Raw genomic sequence first — 17,163 nt, forward strand, 5'->3', positions numbered from 1 at the left:
CTCTCTTTTGGTCTGTAGGCACACATGCAGACAGAACACTATATACATAATAAATAAATAATAAATAGATAAATAAATCTTTAAAAACCATATTGAGATAACTCAGACCCAGAAACACAAATATAGTATGTACTCACTCATAAGTATCTTTTAGACATAAAGCAAAGAAAAAAACAGCCTACAGTCCTCAACCCCAAAGAAGCAAGACAACAAAGAGGACCCTTAGAGAGGCATATGTGCATCTGCATATGAAGGAGAAAAAGACAAGCTGTCCTGAGTAAATTTGGGGTGTGGGCAGGAGAGGGTAGAAGAGGAGAGGGGAGGAAGGGGGACAGAGAGAAATGTATAGCACTGTGAAAAGAATAAAAAAGAATCCGTGGTGTGATGAGTTTGATGGGGAAAATTATGAGTGAGCTGGTGTGCGCTCTGCCACAGTCTTTCATAACAAAAGAAGGCTTGATGGGAGCTAGTGCCTGTCTTTCAGAATCTCTTTTCTTAAATTTGATCTGTGTTACAGGTAAGGAAGAATAGGTCTAACCAAGATTTCTCTAAATCACTATTAAAAATAGCTAGAGAGAGATAATATCTGTCTCTCAGATTTCAGCTGTAGTGATCTTGATCTGCCCTACAGAAGCAGTAAGAAGTGAACTAGTGTGTGCTCTCCACCTCAGTTTTTCCTACAGAGGAGGCTTTTACAGAGCTGGTGTCTGTCACACTCCAAGTCTTCCTAATTTGGTATGTCCTACTGAGGAGGTTAAAAATATACTAGCTTGTTGTAAACCTTAGCCTATCTTATAGAAGAGGCTTTGACAGAGCTACTCTGTCCTTCAGAATCAATTTTATTCTAACTCATTCTATTTAACTGAGTAGGTAAAAAGTGAAATAATGTGCTCTTCATTTCTGATTGTCCTATGGATACTCAAAGGGATTAGTGCTTTCCTCTCATAAGCCATGTAGTAATAACCTTCATCGTGTACTTGCAGGAAGTTAGGAATGAACTATTATAATATCCATATCAGTCTGTCCAATAGAGGATGCTAGGAGGGGTTATAGTCTTTCTCTCAGTATCCATATTGTCCTAAATTACTCTGTCCTATTGAGGAGGACAGACAAGAACTAGTTTATTTTCCAACTCAGTCTTCCCTACTAAAGATGCTTGAATAGAGCTAGTGGCTTTCTAACAGAATATTTGCTGTCCTAACCTCCATCTATTCTACAGAAGAGATTAGGAAGATTAGGAGTAAACTATCATATTTTCCACAGCAGTTTGTCCCATGGATGGGGAATTGGAGGAATCCAGTATCTGTCTCTCAGACTCCAGGCCATCCTAACCTTAATCTGTCCTATGTAAGAGGTGAAAAACCAACTAAGGTACTCTACTTTAATTTGTACTAAATGTTTCTTGGAGAAAGTTTCTCTTTATCAGCATCCAGAGTTTCCTAACCTTGATTTGTCATACTGATAAGGTTAGGACTAGACTTCCATGCATTAGACCTCAGTGTGTCCTACAGAAGAGTGTTGAATGGAGTTAGTAGCTGTTTCTCTATATCCATGTAGTCCCTAACTTGATGTGTTCTGTAGAGTGAGTTATGAAAGAACTAGTAGGTTCTCTACCTCAGTATGTTCCAAGGATAAAGTTTGGAGGATGCTAGTGTCTATTTCTCAGAATTCATGTTGTCCAAAACTCCTTGATATTTTCCCCACATAACCTTAGAAGAGAACCACTGTGCTCTCCATCTCAATATATCCTACAAGGATGCTCAGAGAAAGCTAGTGTCTGTTTCTCACAATCATCTCTTGATCTATACTAAAAAGCACAACTAGTGTGCATTCAAACTCATTCCATCCCACAAAAGAGGATTTGAGGGAGCTAGTTTATGTTTTGTTTTCCTAACTTGTTTATCCTAATGGAGTATGTTAGCAATGTTATTTTGTGATTCTCATCTCGGTATTTAACAGAGGAGTCTTGAATAAAATTAGTGTCTTTCTGAATCCATATCATTCTAACCTTCACCTGCCCTATAGAGGAGTTTAGGAAATGAACTAGTGTGATCTTCAGTTCAATCTGTCCTACAAGGAAGCTTATATGAATCTAGTGTGCATTTGTCAGAATCTGTGTTTTCCTAACTTGATATGCTCTATGGCAGATGTAAGTAACGAATTACTGTTCTCTCCACCTCATCATGTCCTGTGGAGGAAGCTTGGAGGTAGCTATTGTTTTTCTCTCAGTATCCTTTTTGCCTGATCTTTGTTCTATAATAAGAAATATGATAGGAGTGAACTAGTGTGTTATTCATCTCAGTCTGTTCTATAAAGAGGGCCTGGAGAGAGCTACTTTCTGTCTCAGAATGCATTTATTTCTAACCATGATCTGTCATAAGTACAAGTTATATTCTAATGTGCTCTCCATCTTAATGTATCTTACAAAGAAGACTTAGAGGAAGCTTGTTTCTGTCTCTCAGAATACCTTTTTTCAGCCCCTTTCTGTGTCCGAAGTAGGAGGATAGGGGGTGACCTAGTGTGCTTTCAACTTCAGTCTTCCTAGAAGAGGTTTGGTGGGAGCTGATGTTTTTCTCTCAGAATCCAAATTGATCTCTCCTTTAAACCACTGTTTATGTCACCTTAAATTTCATCTGTCCTGTGGAGTTTAAAAGGAGTTAACTAGAACGTTTTCCACTTCAGTCTGTCCTTCTGAAGAATTTTGAAGGGAGATAGTTTCTCTCCCTTCAAATCCCAGGTTTTCCTGTGCTTGATATACCCTACAGATAAGGAAAGAAATGAACTAATGTGCACTCCAACTCCTTCCGACCTACCAAAGAGGCTTTTGGTGAACTTGCATCTATGTCTCAGAATGCATGCTCTTAGTCTTTCCTAGTGAACAGGTCATTAGTGACCTACTGTGTTCTACAACTCAGTATATCCTAAGAAGGAGGCTTGGGGGGAGCTCCTGTCTGTCTCTCAGAGTCAATTTCATCCTATGATTTACGTCTTACTGAGGGGGATTAGAGTGAACCCGTGTGTTCTCCACCACAGTATTCCTAATGAGCATGATTAGAGACAGCTATTGAGTGTATCTCAGTATCCATATAGTCCTAATCTTAAACTGTCCTCTGAGGGAAGTTGGTAATTAGCTAGAATGATCTCCACCTGCCCAGATTACAGATGAGGCTTGAAGGGAGCTGCTCTCTGTCTCCTAAAACTGACATCACCCTAACCTTTATTTGTCCTATGTATGCATAATTACACATAGTATAAATAGGAGTGGAGTGAGAAGCCTACTTAAAAGTCTTGAAGGGACCCCGTGTTTGTTTCTCCGAATCCACCTTCATCTGTACTGCAGATAACTATGAGAGTGTCCTACCATGTTCTACACCTCCACTTATCCTATAAAAAAGAGCTAGGGCAGTAGTTTTCAACCTCTCTAATGCTGCAACCCTTTTAATATATATAGTTCCTCATATTGTCATGATCCTCAACCATAGAATTTCTTTCATTGTTACTTCTTAATTGTATTTTTGCTATGGTTAGGAATTATAATATAAATATCTTAATTCCCAGTTGTCTTAGTTGATCCTTGTGAAAGGGTCACTTGGGCCCTCAAAAGGGGTGAAAACCCACATATAGTGAACCACTGTGCTAGAAGGCACTAACTTCTGTCTCTGATTTCTAGCTCTTATAACCACTACAGTGTAGTTTCAAAGTGTTCTAGGTGGATAGGAGTGAACTCATGAACTCTCAATCTCAGACTGTCCTACAAAGGAGAATTACAGGAGGTTTGCTTTTGTGTTTTGTAATCGACGTTATTCTAATGTAATTGGGTGTACATAAGTATTTACAACTGAACTACTGTGTGCTCCACCCCAGTATGCCCTACAAAGTATGCTATGAAGAAGGTAGTTTTTCTCACTATTCATGTTGCTCAAACCTTGGCCTGTCCTAAAAAGAAGGTTAGAAATGAGTTATTGGTCTCTCTAGTTCATTTTGTCCTATGAACGTGGTTTGGAAGGAGGTCTAGTCTGACTCTCAGAAATCACATCTTTTCAACCTTAATCTATCCAATAGAGGAGGTTGTGTGTGATGTAAAGTGGATTCCCTGAAGTGTACTTAGGTTCTTATTTAGTCATAAGCCTAAGCCTTTCTGAAATACATTATTGGTAACCTTTTTTACATTCAGATTTGTAGATTATTGCATATAATCTCTAATTAATTGACTGCAGATTCAATGAATTCCAATGATCTATGAATAATATGCATTATAGAGATTTCGAATCCATTCAGAAATATGATAAAAATGCCTTCACCAGGATACTAACAGGCTCTGAGCAGAACTTTAGAGAGGGTCCTTAGGTTCAGCAATTATTAACTCCTAGAAAAAAGTTAGAACTGTTCTTTTCCTATATTTTATCTTCTCCTCCAGCCACCAAGCTTTTAAAAATTTCCAATTAGATTCATCACATTTGTTTGTTTGTTTGTTTGTTTGTTTTTGTTTCCAGACAGTGTTTCTCTGTAGCTTTGGAGCCTGTTCTGGAACTAGCTCTTATCAGGCTGGCCATCAGGCTGGTCTTGAACTCACAGAGCTGTGCTTGTCTCTGCCCCCAGTACTGGGATTAAAGGTGTGTACCATCACCACCTCGCTAGATTCATTACTCTTAAGTAAACCATATAAAGGAAATTCTTCTGAGGAAATCCTCCTAAAGCCCCTTAGGAAAGTTGACATATAAGTATTTAAACAGTTACCTTCTAAATGTTTTGAGGATTTCAATTCTGGGGATGACTCTTAGGTAGCTAGACACTCTATCTTGTTTTGACTTTCTGGCATACAATAGAGATAAATCACTTTCTTCTTTAGAAGTAGTCAATTCAAATCAGTTTCTTAATTACTGAGGCAGGAAAATGTACTTCAGGAAAGCTGTTTGTTTGTGTAAATTTAAGAAATGGCATGATACTTACTTAAAAAATAGAGGTTGGCACAATTGTCCTTTTGGCCAACGTCAATTCTCACCCCTCCAATCCTTGCACTTTAAAATTATCTCTCTGACTACTGTTGACTCTCATCCCAAGAGATTGTATTCCTCTTTGAGAACTGCCCATTTTTATCATTGGACAGATCTCGTTTTATTTCATAATAAATCATGACTCTCTTCTCACCTGAATCCTTTCAACAAAGTTCACAAGTAATAGGGAGCAGAACTAGACCAAAGGGAGATCTCAGTAACATAATGGATAACTTTTTTGTAAACCACATCCTGGGATAGGAAAAAAAGGAGTTAGCATAAAAATTTAAATGTAGTTTTAAGGTAATTATAATTTAGTGTTTATATTTTGTATATATTTCTTATCAGTTATCATTCTTTTTCTCTAAAGGTGGAACCTGGCTTCCTTTCAACTTCCCTGTAGTGGACATTGTGTTTGAACATAAACCTTTTAATTTTCAAGGTCTCTGTGCTTTGCTGTCTTTGTTCTATATAGCTTAGTCACTCAATTATTGAAATCAGGGCACTGAATGACATTCCTACGAGTGCCAATGACAATCACCTTGAAACAGAAAGTCCAACCATGTTTTTTTTCTCTAGATAAACAATATTAACATCTGTCAAAGTCAAAGAGGCAGGTGATTCATGAAACAGCATTAAGCAACTGTAAGGAACCTCTTGAGAACTAAACATGTAATGTATAAAAAGAGAGTTATTGATGGCTCATTCAAAACACATAAATGCAGATACACTGTGGCAGAGAACAAGTGGGTCAAGGATAGGACAAGTTGGATGTTTCCTGTCTTACTTAGAAACATGCTCAAAAATCATAAAAAGAAAATTAACAAATATGGTGTGTGAGCATGCTTGCAGGAGTGAAATCTCCCACTTGAAATGAAAATAGTAAAGAGCCACTGAGGAGCACATAAGTCGATCCTCAATATTTTTGTTTATCTGCTAATGTGTACATGAAGAGCAAGATCAATATTTCTCCAGGCCCTTAATGTGAAGCATGTGGCTGCATTAATGAGCATGAACTTATGATGCAGAATCAATAGCTCTATCACTTCTTACCTGACTGAACTGAAGCTGTGGAAAGTTTTCTTTTGTTGTACCTATGAAAATCAGTCTGTTTACCTTGTTAAATGTGTGGATCAGGGCCAATCAGACTCCTTTTCACAGTCGGTTTTGCTGAGTCCCTCACCTGGAAACCCAGTCTGGATGGGACTAATTAAGCCCAGCTGCAGCATGACACCTGACAAAGATTCTTACTTTGAGTTTGCCCTTGAGTTCAGCCTTACCACAAGAAAAATGTATATTCTGGCTTTCTATGGAAATAAGAGTGCTATAGAAAAATGGGAGACTTGGTGAAAAAGAAAAGGGAACAAGAAAAAAAGGTCAATACAAGTGACAAAAGATAACCTGCATGGGTATTGTGGGAAGCTGAAGTCCAGTGGAATTTATTAAAAAATAAACAATTAATTTGACAGTCATTTAAAAGAGCAGTTAATAACAAGACCAAGGTAGATATTTCTTGGAGGAAATGTTTCATAATATAATCATATGTAGAATGGTGCTGTATAACTTGTACATATGAAAATATTGTATTAATATATTTTATATATAATCATGAATATATATGTGCACCTTTCCCACATGATTATAACTTTATTTGGAATCATATTAATTAATTTATTAAATTAAATTATTTATTTTTAACAAAAGTAAACAATGATTTTGTCATTGTGAAAACTAGAACACTGTCTGGACTACAGTAAAGCTGCTTAGTTTACCATGTTACACTGTTATTTATATGAATGCCCACAGAACTGTTCTTTAACTCAAAGAAATTGCTTTGCTGCTATATATAGAAAAAACCCTCTCTTTTGATGTTCTGAACACAGAGTTATAGAACTCACTAGATTCCCCCCTTTTTTGGTTATGGTTACTAAAAGGCTTAGTGTTTCTTTTAATCCTGATTAGAAAGAAAACTTCCTTGATATCATGATGCTTGCTCTGGAAGCTTATGTTTCATATGACAGATGTTTACCTATACATTATTTACCTGAGAATGGTGATCTCACTAAAACCACTTGCATGAAATTTGAAACCACTTTTAGTTCCATAGTTTATGCTCAAACTTCTATTTCTGCTTCTACTGAAACCCATCAAACCCCTTATTAGCAAAGTCATGAAATAATCTGGTTGTTTAAGTGTCTCAGTATAAAATGTGTTCATTTTTGTTCCTCCTTCAACCACAGCCATATATAACTTAAAAATTAGAAAACTCCTAGCCATGATGTTTAAAGCATGTAATCCCATTACTTTGAGAACTGAGACAGGAGTATCACAAGTTTTAAGTAGGTCAGGCCTACCAGAGATGCCCTACCTCAAATAAGCAGGTAAATAGATGACGACATCCTTAGTTTGTTTCAATAAATACTTAGATCGATATTGTTAACCATTTGGCCTAGTAGAATGACCATACTGCAATAAAATACATCATTAGTGTCTAAATCAATACTTAAAATAAAATTTAAATCTCAAACTTACCTGTGACTATGGATGAGAGCATTCAAAGCTAGGCCATCAGACCAGCTAGAGGTGAAGTTGATGACGTTAACCTGTGGATAATTGCGTGTTGCTTGTCGGACCCAGCTCAGAAGAATCTTTTCAGTGTTGGTTTGCTGCAATCCAGCCATGATAGTTTTCATCACATTTTTGACCTGTTTGTTAAAGAAATTTTCAATAAGAAAGCACATTTCCCAAACAAGTACTCTTCACATTTTTAAAATAATAATGCCCCTGGTTCTTGTGGAAGGTGGTTTCCTAATTTTCTGAGAAATCGCGACACTGACATCCAAAGGTGTCTATACAAGCTTGCACTTCCACCAGCAATGCAGGAATGTTCCCTTTACACCACAACATCTCCAGCATAAGTTGTCATCACTGTTTTTGATCTTGGCCATTCTTACAGGTGTAAGATGGAATCTCAGAGTTGTTTTGATTTGCATTTTTCCGATGGCTAAGGATGTTGAGCATTTCCTTAAGTGTCTTTCAGCCATTTTAGAGTTCTCTGTTGGGAGTCCTCTGTTTAGGTCTGTACTCCATTTTTTTTATTGGATTATTACCACGTTGGGTAATAATAATTAACCAAAGGATGCTCAACTCTACCACAAGGACATGTGCTCAATTATGTTCATAGCAGAATTGTTTGTCATAGCTATAACCTAGCAACAACCAAAATATCCCTCAACTGAAGAATGGATAAGGAAAATTTACACAATTTACACAATGGAGTACTACACAGCAGAAAAAAAATAATGACATCTTGAAATTTGCAGGCAAATGGATGGAGCTAGAAAACATCATATTGAGTGAGGTAACCCAGACCCAGGGACAATTATCATATGTACTCACTCATAAGTGGTTTTTAAACATGAAGCAAAGAAAAGCAGCATACAAATCACAGTCCCAGAGAACCTAGACAACAATGAGAACCATAAGAGAGATATACATGGATCTAATATACATGGGAAGTAGAAAAAGAAAAGATCTCCTCAGTAAATTGGGAGGATGGGAGAGGGTTGAAGGGGAGGGAAGCAGAGAAGAATGTATAGCTCAGTAAAATCAATAAAAAAGAATCCCCCTGGTTTTCAGGGATGAATGTTGGGAATATTAGGAATATATATGTGTGTGTGTGTGTGTGTGTGTGTGTGTGTGTGTGTGTGTGTGTGTGTGTGTATGTGTGTGTGTGTGAGAGAGAGAGAGAGAGAGAGAGAGAGAGAGAGAGAGAGAGATTATAAGCAATACACTTCATGGAATCTGCATTGACTCTAATCGAAATTGGTTAGGAATCAATTTGGTATGATTGTTGTCTGAGAAATATTTTTAATATTATCCCTAGAGTCTAGCATACTAAAATACTGTTTTGAGACTTGCTCTTTTTGTAATATTCAATAGACTTAAAAAGACATAATATAAAATATTAGACTTATTTTTAGTCAATAGTAAGATAAATCACTAGTATTTACAAATAGAAAAGGCAGTTTTAGTACGAAATTGTTTGCTTATAATAAGAAAAATGCCTTCAGAAGGATATCATTATATATATATATATATATATATATATATATATATATTTACAAACACATCAATATGCAATAATTGAATAAAAAGAGGGTAACAATTTGGGAGTTGAAGAAATATAGTAGGGGCTGGAAGGAGCAAAAGGAAGATAAAAGTGAAGTCATTCTATATAAACTAAAAATTTAAAGACAATTTTTTGCTTTATGAAGCACATTATTTTTTCCTTTCTATTAACTTACTATATGAAATTCAGAAAGTTACCTAACCTTTTAATTACCAGATTATTTATCTCCACAAAGAAGATTGTTTTAACAACAATCCAAAATACGGTTACCAAAAATACCCTAGATTCATTTTGTAACTTATAAGATAATGCCTATTATGCTAACTAACTGCACTGACTACTTTTATATCAACTTGGCACAAGCTAAAGTCACCTGAAAAGTGAGAACCTCAATTGAGAAACTATCTTCCTAAGTACAGGTTATTGACAAGCCTTTAAGACATTTTTTTTAAAATTAGTGATTTATTTGGCTGGGCCCAGCCCATTATAGGCAAGACTATCCTTGTTCTTGTGGTCCTGGGTTATGTAAGAAAGCAGACTGTTCAAATAGTGAGGAACAAGCCACTGAGTCACATGCTTCTATGCCCTCGTCATCAGTTCCCGCTTCTATTTCCTTTCCATATTTGAGTTTCTGTCCTGACTTCCTCCAATAATAAACAGTGATGTGAAAGTGTAAGTCAAATAAACTGTTTCTGCCCCATGTAGCTTTAGTCATGGTGTTTCACAATGCCAATGATAACTCACAGACACTGACTGGACTGAAAAGGTTTACCTGTTTAAATTTTTAAAATTAACAAGTTAACAATGTGTAAAAGAGGAACATGCATGCCTAACAGCTACAGATGTATGCTTTAGTTTTTCTTTTATCAATTGCTTTCAGCACATTTTTTCCCTAGTCTTTGAACCGGTACAAACATTACTCAGAAATTTATTGAATTTCAAACTTTCATTCCCCTAAGTAGTCTGATAAAATTGCACATTCTAAACATTTTTATAAATTTTAAGAATGAAGTGATACTCCATTTCAGATACTTTAATCTATAGAATCATTTAAATGATTAATTATTCTTTTTCTTTTAAAAGATAAAATGGATCCATTATGAGATACTTGTAAGAGTAGGTAAGTAAATATGATTAATGCTTACCTACATGATTTTCCTTTGTGTAAATCTAAGGTCTGTGTGCACAAAAATGTGATGTGATGATGTATGTACAACCATCATGTGTCAATGTGAAAAATAAATATATTTTGGTTTGAATTTTTTCTCTTTGAAGAAATTAACACATATTTGCCTTTATAGTAAATACATATTTTAACAACTCATATTAGTTGTCTTTTTATGAACTGTTGAATGTAAATTATGGATATAATATAAAATCTGATTTTAAAACACTTATAAAGTTAAAGATGATATTTGTAAACATGGTGATAGTTTGAAAGTATGAAATCTGTGTATATGTGTGGCACAATCTCCTTATAACTCTTTCTATCTCTTAGAACTGGATTGTCCAATTTTGTCATTCATTTCTGACCCACTCATTTACCTAGTTACTCTATAGATAAGTAGGCCAAATAATTATATAAAATATATAATCTTTCAAAGCATATTTTAAAATTACAACATGCATGACCCCCAGGTACTGATGTAGGTGGCCCTTCTGTCTATGTGTTATTTTCATTGGTTAATAAAGAGCCTGCCTTGACCCTTTGATAGGACAGAAAATTAGGTAGGCGGAGTAAACAGAGCAGAATGCTGGGAAGAGGGCAATGAGGCAGACGCCATGGAGTCAGCCATCAGGTCAGACATGCTGAATCATTCCAGTAAGCCACCACCTCGTGGTGCTACACAGATTATTAGAAATGGGTTAATCAAGATGTGAGAGTTAGTCAGTAACTACCTCTCTAGAGATAATGGGCCAGGCAGTGTTTAAATGAATACAACTTATGTGTTATTATTTCTGGGGCTAAGCTAGCTGTGCAGGAACTGGGCAGGACGAAAAGCAGGCCTGCCCGAAGCTCCTCTCTACATATGGCGCCCACGTGGATAACTGAATCCACTGAAAGCCTGAGAAAGCTTGGAAAAGAAAAGAGTAAAGCATGGCTTCTTGGTGGCAGCAATTTCTTGGGTCTGCTCTGCTTGCTAGAGGCAAGCAAGCACTCTCATCTAAGAGAGGCTTCCTGACTCAGCTTTAGCTGCAAAACCCTGCAGCTCTTTTAAGAGGTCCTGCCACGAAACACTTAAACGGTGTTGACGAAAAGCTGAATGCATGCTTTTCAGTTTTCAGCCATAGCAGGAAAAAAGCTGCACTGTTTTAAAATGCCAGCTTTCTGGGATGTCCTGCCAGGGCAATCTCTGACTCTTTCAGGCAGGCAGTCCAACTGAGTGTGGTCTGTGAGCAGAATGATGCAGCTTGTTTGCTGGCAGGGACCTTGAAATGCCACAGAGTTGTGGCAATAAAAATGGCTCCAGCAGCACCTCTGCCATGAGGCTGGAAAGCTAAGGAATGGGCTGGATCCAGCCGTCAAAGCCACGGTTTTAGACTCATGTGGTCAGAAAAGGAGAGAGAGATACAGTAAAGAGAGATTCAAAGAGGAAGAAAGCCTCTAAATGGTTTACAGTGTGTTAAAAATATATGCAGGCTAAAGGTTAAAGTCATTAAAAATAAAAAAGAAAGAAAGAGAGAGTAGGGTGTGTTGGTATACACCTTTAATCCCAATGCCTGGGAGGCAGAGACAGACAGATCTCTGTGAGTTCAAGGTGTGGTAGCATACACCTTTAATCCCAGCATTGAGGAGGCAGAGACAGAGGGATCTCTGTGAGTTCAAGGACAACCTGGTCTACAGAGTTATTCCAGGACAAAGATATACAGAGAACCTGTCTCAAAAAGTAAAAGTGAAGTGAGGGCTGTGGGCAGGCCTGCTTTTTGCCTCACCCGGCTCCCGCATGGCTAGCTTAGTCCCAGAAATAACAACACACAAATTGTATTCATTTAAGCACTACCTGGCCCATTATCTCTAGAGAGTTAGTTACTGACTAACTCTCGTATCTTGATATTAACCCATTTCTAATAATCTGTCTAGCACCACAAGGTGGTGGCTTACCAGAAAAGATTTAGCATGTCTGACCTGGTGGCTGGCTCCATGGCGTCTGCCTCATAGCCCTCTTCCCAGCATTCTGTTCTGTTTACTCTGCCTACCAATTTTCTGTCCTATCATGGGGCCAAGGCAGTCTCTTTATTGACCAATGAAAATAACACAATAGACAGACAACCCTCCTCCATCATAAAAGTAAAAATAAAAAAATAGAGGTTAAAATAAAGCCGCATAAAGATGGAAAATACACAGAGAATCTTGATACTGTATGCTATTGTGCTCTCTTTGAATTGTTTGAATACTGAGGAAGGAACAACAGCTGCTAAAAGATATTTGCTTATAAATGCTGCTGAACTAATCCAAGATAGATATTTTGAAAATTCCTTGACTTCAAAATTTGGATCTAAGGTTATGAAGCTTTAGAAAAGTTCTTCTTTTGTTTTCACAGAGAATGAGACCCTGTGGATTGCTTCTATCCCAATATGGTATGATAGACCCCATCCTCCTGAAAGGTTGCTATGAACACCCTCAAGAAATTACTTTGCTCAACTGTCAACTGAGATGAATCTAGCACATAGTTTATACCATGAAAGACCTGATTAACAGTGCCCCTATACTGCAGGAATAAGTTTGGAGAGAGATAACTACATCCATATTCCCAAATATTGTTTATAAATGTTTTTTTACATTTAAAGGGGGATATGATATAGATATGAATAATTTGCATTGGTATGGATTTTAAGGTCAATTTTATTATTTGCATATGTATTTCTGATCTTGATTAAGGTATTATGATTGTGTAGTTCACTTAAAAATGTAATGTATAATTAGGAAATATAGGTTGTTAATGGATAATCATTGATAATAAGCTTGTAGTCATGTTAGTTAGATTTTCTATGTATAGAGATATATTTTAGTTAGATAGGCATTCTTCATAGCTTTCAAAGACTACAGAATATGGCATTTTCAATGTTTTAATAACTTAGGATTTTTCATGACAGTGAGACACGTCTGCTCCTGGCAGCACCAATCTACTTCAAGAGGAAGATGGGCATCAAAGAGGCTCCTTTTGGAGTTAGTTAGCCATTTGGGCAAGAAACTGCTCTTGCCTGGACTGTTGTATAAACTGGACAAAGAGAACCTGCAGAGAGAGGACTGCTGAACTTGCCTAAAAGTGAGATGATCTTTTGGGGTTCCTGATTCATAAAAGAGTCTTCGAGACATTCTGCAGGACACAGCAGATAGTGACTGAACTGCCTTTGAAATTTCCTGCTTTATGGAAATGTCTCTGGATACTATGGGCCTGTAGGGTGAAGATGGATGCCCCAATGGTACAGAGGAACTTTGGGTGACTGTCCAGACAGTCTCTATCATTTCTAGAGTTTTGGAAGTTGATTACTTCTTGTTTACTTAGGTAATATTATATTCTTCTGGAGTCTTTGATGGAGTTGAAGAATGGTTAGTTATAGTTATAGTTTTCCATTATTATGATAAAGATAAAATAGATATAAATATTGTAGCTGTAATTCCTACTTGATAACTGTTTTGTTATATGTAATTTTACTATGTTAAAGTTAAAGCCTTTCTTTTTTGTTTAAATAGAAAAAGGGAAAATGATGTAAGTGGGCCTTTCGCCTATGTGTTATTTTCATTGGTTAATAAAGAGCCTGCCTTGGCCCTTTGATAGGAAAGAAAATTAGGTAGGCAGAGTAAACAGAAGAGAATGCTGGGAAGAGGGCAATGAGGCAGACGCCATGAAGCCAACCATCAGGTCAGACATGCTGAATCTTTTCCAGTAAGCCACCACCTCGTGGTGCTACACAGATTATTAGAAATGGGTTAATCAAGATGTGAGAGTTAGTCAGTAACTACCTCTCTAGAGATAATGGGCCAGGCAGTGTTTAAATGAATACAACTTATGTGTTATTATTTCTGGGGCTAAGCTAGCTGTGCGGGAGCCGGGCAGGATGAAAAGCAGGCCTACCCGCTGCTCCTTCTACAAGGTACAGCCATTTGTAGAAGTATGCTTTGTGCACTTTGTTGAAGCAGGGTTGAAATAAGGCAATAATGGCATATTGGTGATGATGGATTTTCTCTGATCAGGCAAGCCTCCAATGATGAATGGGATTCATTTGCAAAATGCTTGACCAGACTGTCCTCTATGTGCCTAATGTTTAAGGACAATACAATATTCAATCCAAAATGCTTTTAGCATCATTGTGTGTCTAATTCAGCTTATCAGGCTCAGCCTCATTGGCATTGCTTTTACTAGAGCACAATATTACTGAGAGAAAATGAAAGGGTAATATGTAAGTATAATCATTGTTTTTCCTTTTCCTACGTAAAAATGGTTGCCAGGAAATCATTAAGATGGCTAGAAAGATGAACTTGGAATCAGAAAATATTCTTGTTTTCAAGGCTCACAGTGCTCATGAAAGTATCAACTGAAACAAATATGTGTATATTTGTTCATTGGAATGTAATCATGACTAGGAAAGGGTAGACGTGTAGATGATAGCTTGGGCACAATTTTATCCTGTGCAAGATTCTGAATTCCATCTTTAACAGTGAAAAAAGACAATGGCAAAAGTGATAGTGTTACCTAACTAGGTAAACAACATATAACACACAGAAAGCTGTACCAGAAAAGATTCCCCTTCAAGGAACAGTTTGTTATCAGCTCTTATCAGACAGACTCCTGCTGTTAGTCTCCTGTGCAACTACCTGGATTTCAGAGCCTTGTCACCAACGGTCACAGCTTTTCTGCTGTCACACATCTCCCATTGCTGATGAAAAGGAACAGAATTAACTATCAGCCATCTGAACCTCAGTTAGGTCACTGTTGGCCAGGTTCACCATGGTGTTAAATAAAGCCACTTAGATTCTCTGTCACCATGAGGCTATAGCTCTTTCTCTTTCAACTACTGCTACCCCTGTCCTCAGTCTCCAGAGCATGACTTAATAATCATGTGTCCAGCACAGATTTGCCCACTTAAACTACTTCCCCAAATGCATTCCTCTTCAGAATCAGGCAATGAAGAGATGGGTCATCCTTATGAGGAACAGGGTAAGAACTAATTTGCAGTTTGGCAGGGCTTTGGAGAAAGGTCTTTTAGCAGAAAACATGACATAATCTGGTATGTGAATAGCACTTAGAATTAATAATTTTACTTAGCTTAGCCAGCAGAAGTAGGTACCTGATTTAATATCATATCAGCATATAGCATATATCCTTTAATTTTATTATAAAGTCAAGTTCTTATTGTGTAACTCTACCTGGCCTTGATCTCATAACTCTCCAATGTCAGCCTTCTGACAACAGGGATTATAGGAGAGCACCACTATGGTCAGATGACATCAGAATTTTTTTCAAAACCACTTATTTCAGAACATATATATCCAGTTTATTTTCAGGCTAATAGTTGTATATGAAGTGTAGACTAGAAAGGTGATGATGGAGATGTAAGTTTGACATTCACAAGTTTCACAAGTTCAATGTTCTTTCCAGCAGTATTAAAAACATAATACATGGCATTGGAAGAAAGGATTTACATATAAGCATTTGCTTTAATGCTCTTAACAATGGAATAAATCTAAAACATACATTACATTGACCAGAGTCTGCTTTTATCTTTTCTGAAATATCGAAACTTCATTATTTAGTATAAAAACACATATATGTTCTTGGTGAGAGAATCTTTTGGGATTCAAGGAGGAATGAGGAGTATTGAGCAGGGTGATTTTTAAGGATTGTTAAGTGGTTTTAAGAAAATAGGTCAGCATGCTAGGAGAGGTGATGTAAGTAGGAAGAGAACGCAAGAGTCTGTATATTTGCACTTACAAAGCTAAGGTAATTTAAGTACACAACTGGAAAGTAGATGCACTGTATAATTATGTTTTAGATAAGGAAAACAGTAAGTAAAAGCATTTCTTCTCCCCTATATTCTGTCAATCATGTTTTAAATAAATGCTGATTGGCCAGGCAGGAAGTATAGGTGGCACAACCAGACAGGAAGTAAAGGTGGGGCAATGAGAACAGGAGAATGCTGGCAAAGAGGAAGCCCATTCTTCCACAGTCCTGCCCAGATCACGGAAGAAGCAAGATGTGATTTACTCTTCCGAAAAAGGTACCGAGCCATGTGACTAACATAGATAAGAATAATGGGTTAATATAAGTTATAAGAGCTACTATGAAGCCTGAGCTAATGGGCCAATCAGTTTATATCTAATGGAGACTCTCTGTGTGACTTTCTTTTGGGCTAACTGCCTGTGGGAACTGGGCAGGACAAAAATCTTCAAAAGCAGGCCCTCATTTTATGCTTCCCAAAGAGTAAACAGTGACTACTTAAAAACAGATAAAGGGAGTATCAGAAAGCACAATGTTGACATCGTATCTCAGAGTGAGTGGAAAAGGAGTTGCAAGGGACTAGAAGAGATGAGATTGGATGGAATTCTGTGGAAAACAAACTCAATGGCAAATACAATTTCACAAGCCTTTTGGAGATCTCTGAATCCTTGCTTTATCACAGCTGGTGGCAGTAATGCCCAGCATGATCTACAGACTGGGTTCCCCCAGAAGCACTTACTAGATCATCAGAGAAACGTATTCAAAATGATTACAGTCATTCTACTAGCACTTCTGGCATCTTTTGTGGTCCTGTGTGCCTTATTTAATTTTTGAAATGTTTCAGCTTAATTCTACAAACAATTGATTGCATGGAAATGGTTCCTCCTTTAAGAGAAGCTAAATAAGAAGGTGAACCTGAAGAAAATCATGTACTTATCCTCCTGGAGATTGGAAATAGACAAGAGTCCCAGGTAACCTCGGGTGCATGGGGGGGGTGGGAGGGTTGTTGGAAGGGGAGAGGGTTAGAGAGAAGGGAGTAGGGGAGGAATGGGGAAAACTCGGGGGACTGAGATGGGGGGGATGGAGGAAGGATGAA

At 37.3% G+C, this 17,163-nt stretch overlaps 1 protein-coding gene across 8 annotated transcripts in view; it reads right to left on the reverse strand.

Moving 5' to 3' along the window:
* Dmd (dystrophin) overlaps positions 1 to 17,163 on the reverse strand; it is a 2,257,783-nt gene that overhangs the window by 1,731,556 nt on the left and 509,064 nt on the right. For all 8 annotated transcript variants that reach the window (XM_085684598.2, XM_085684595.2, XM_087902601.1 and 5 more), the window contains one exon: positions 7,527 to 7,699. In XM_085684598.2, the coding sequence (XP_085540724.2) occupies positions 7,527 to 7,699 (173 nt within the window). The remainder of the gene's footprint in view (positions 1 to 7,526; positions 7,700 to 17,163) is intronic.

The sequence above is a fragment of the Myodes glareolus genome, chromosome X (assembly GCF_982192425.1).
Source record: "Myodes glareolus chromosome X, mMyoGla1.1, whole genome shotgun sequence".
Classification (NCBI taxonomy): domain Eukaryota; kingdom Metazoa; phylum Chordata; class Mammalia; order Rodentia; family Cricetidae; genus Myodes; species Myodes glareolus.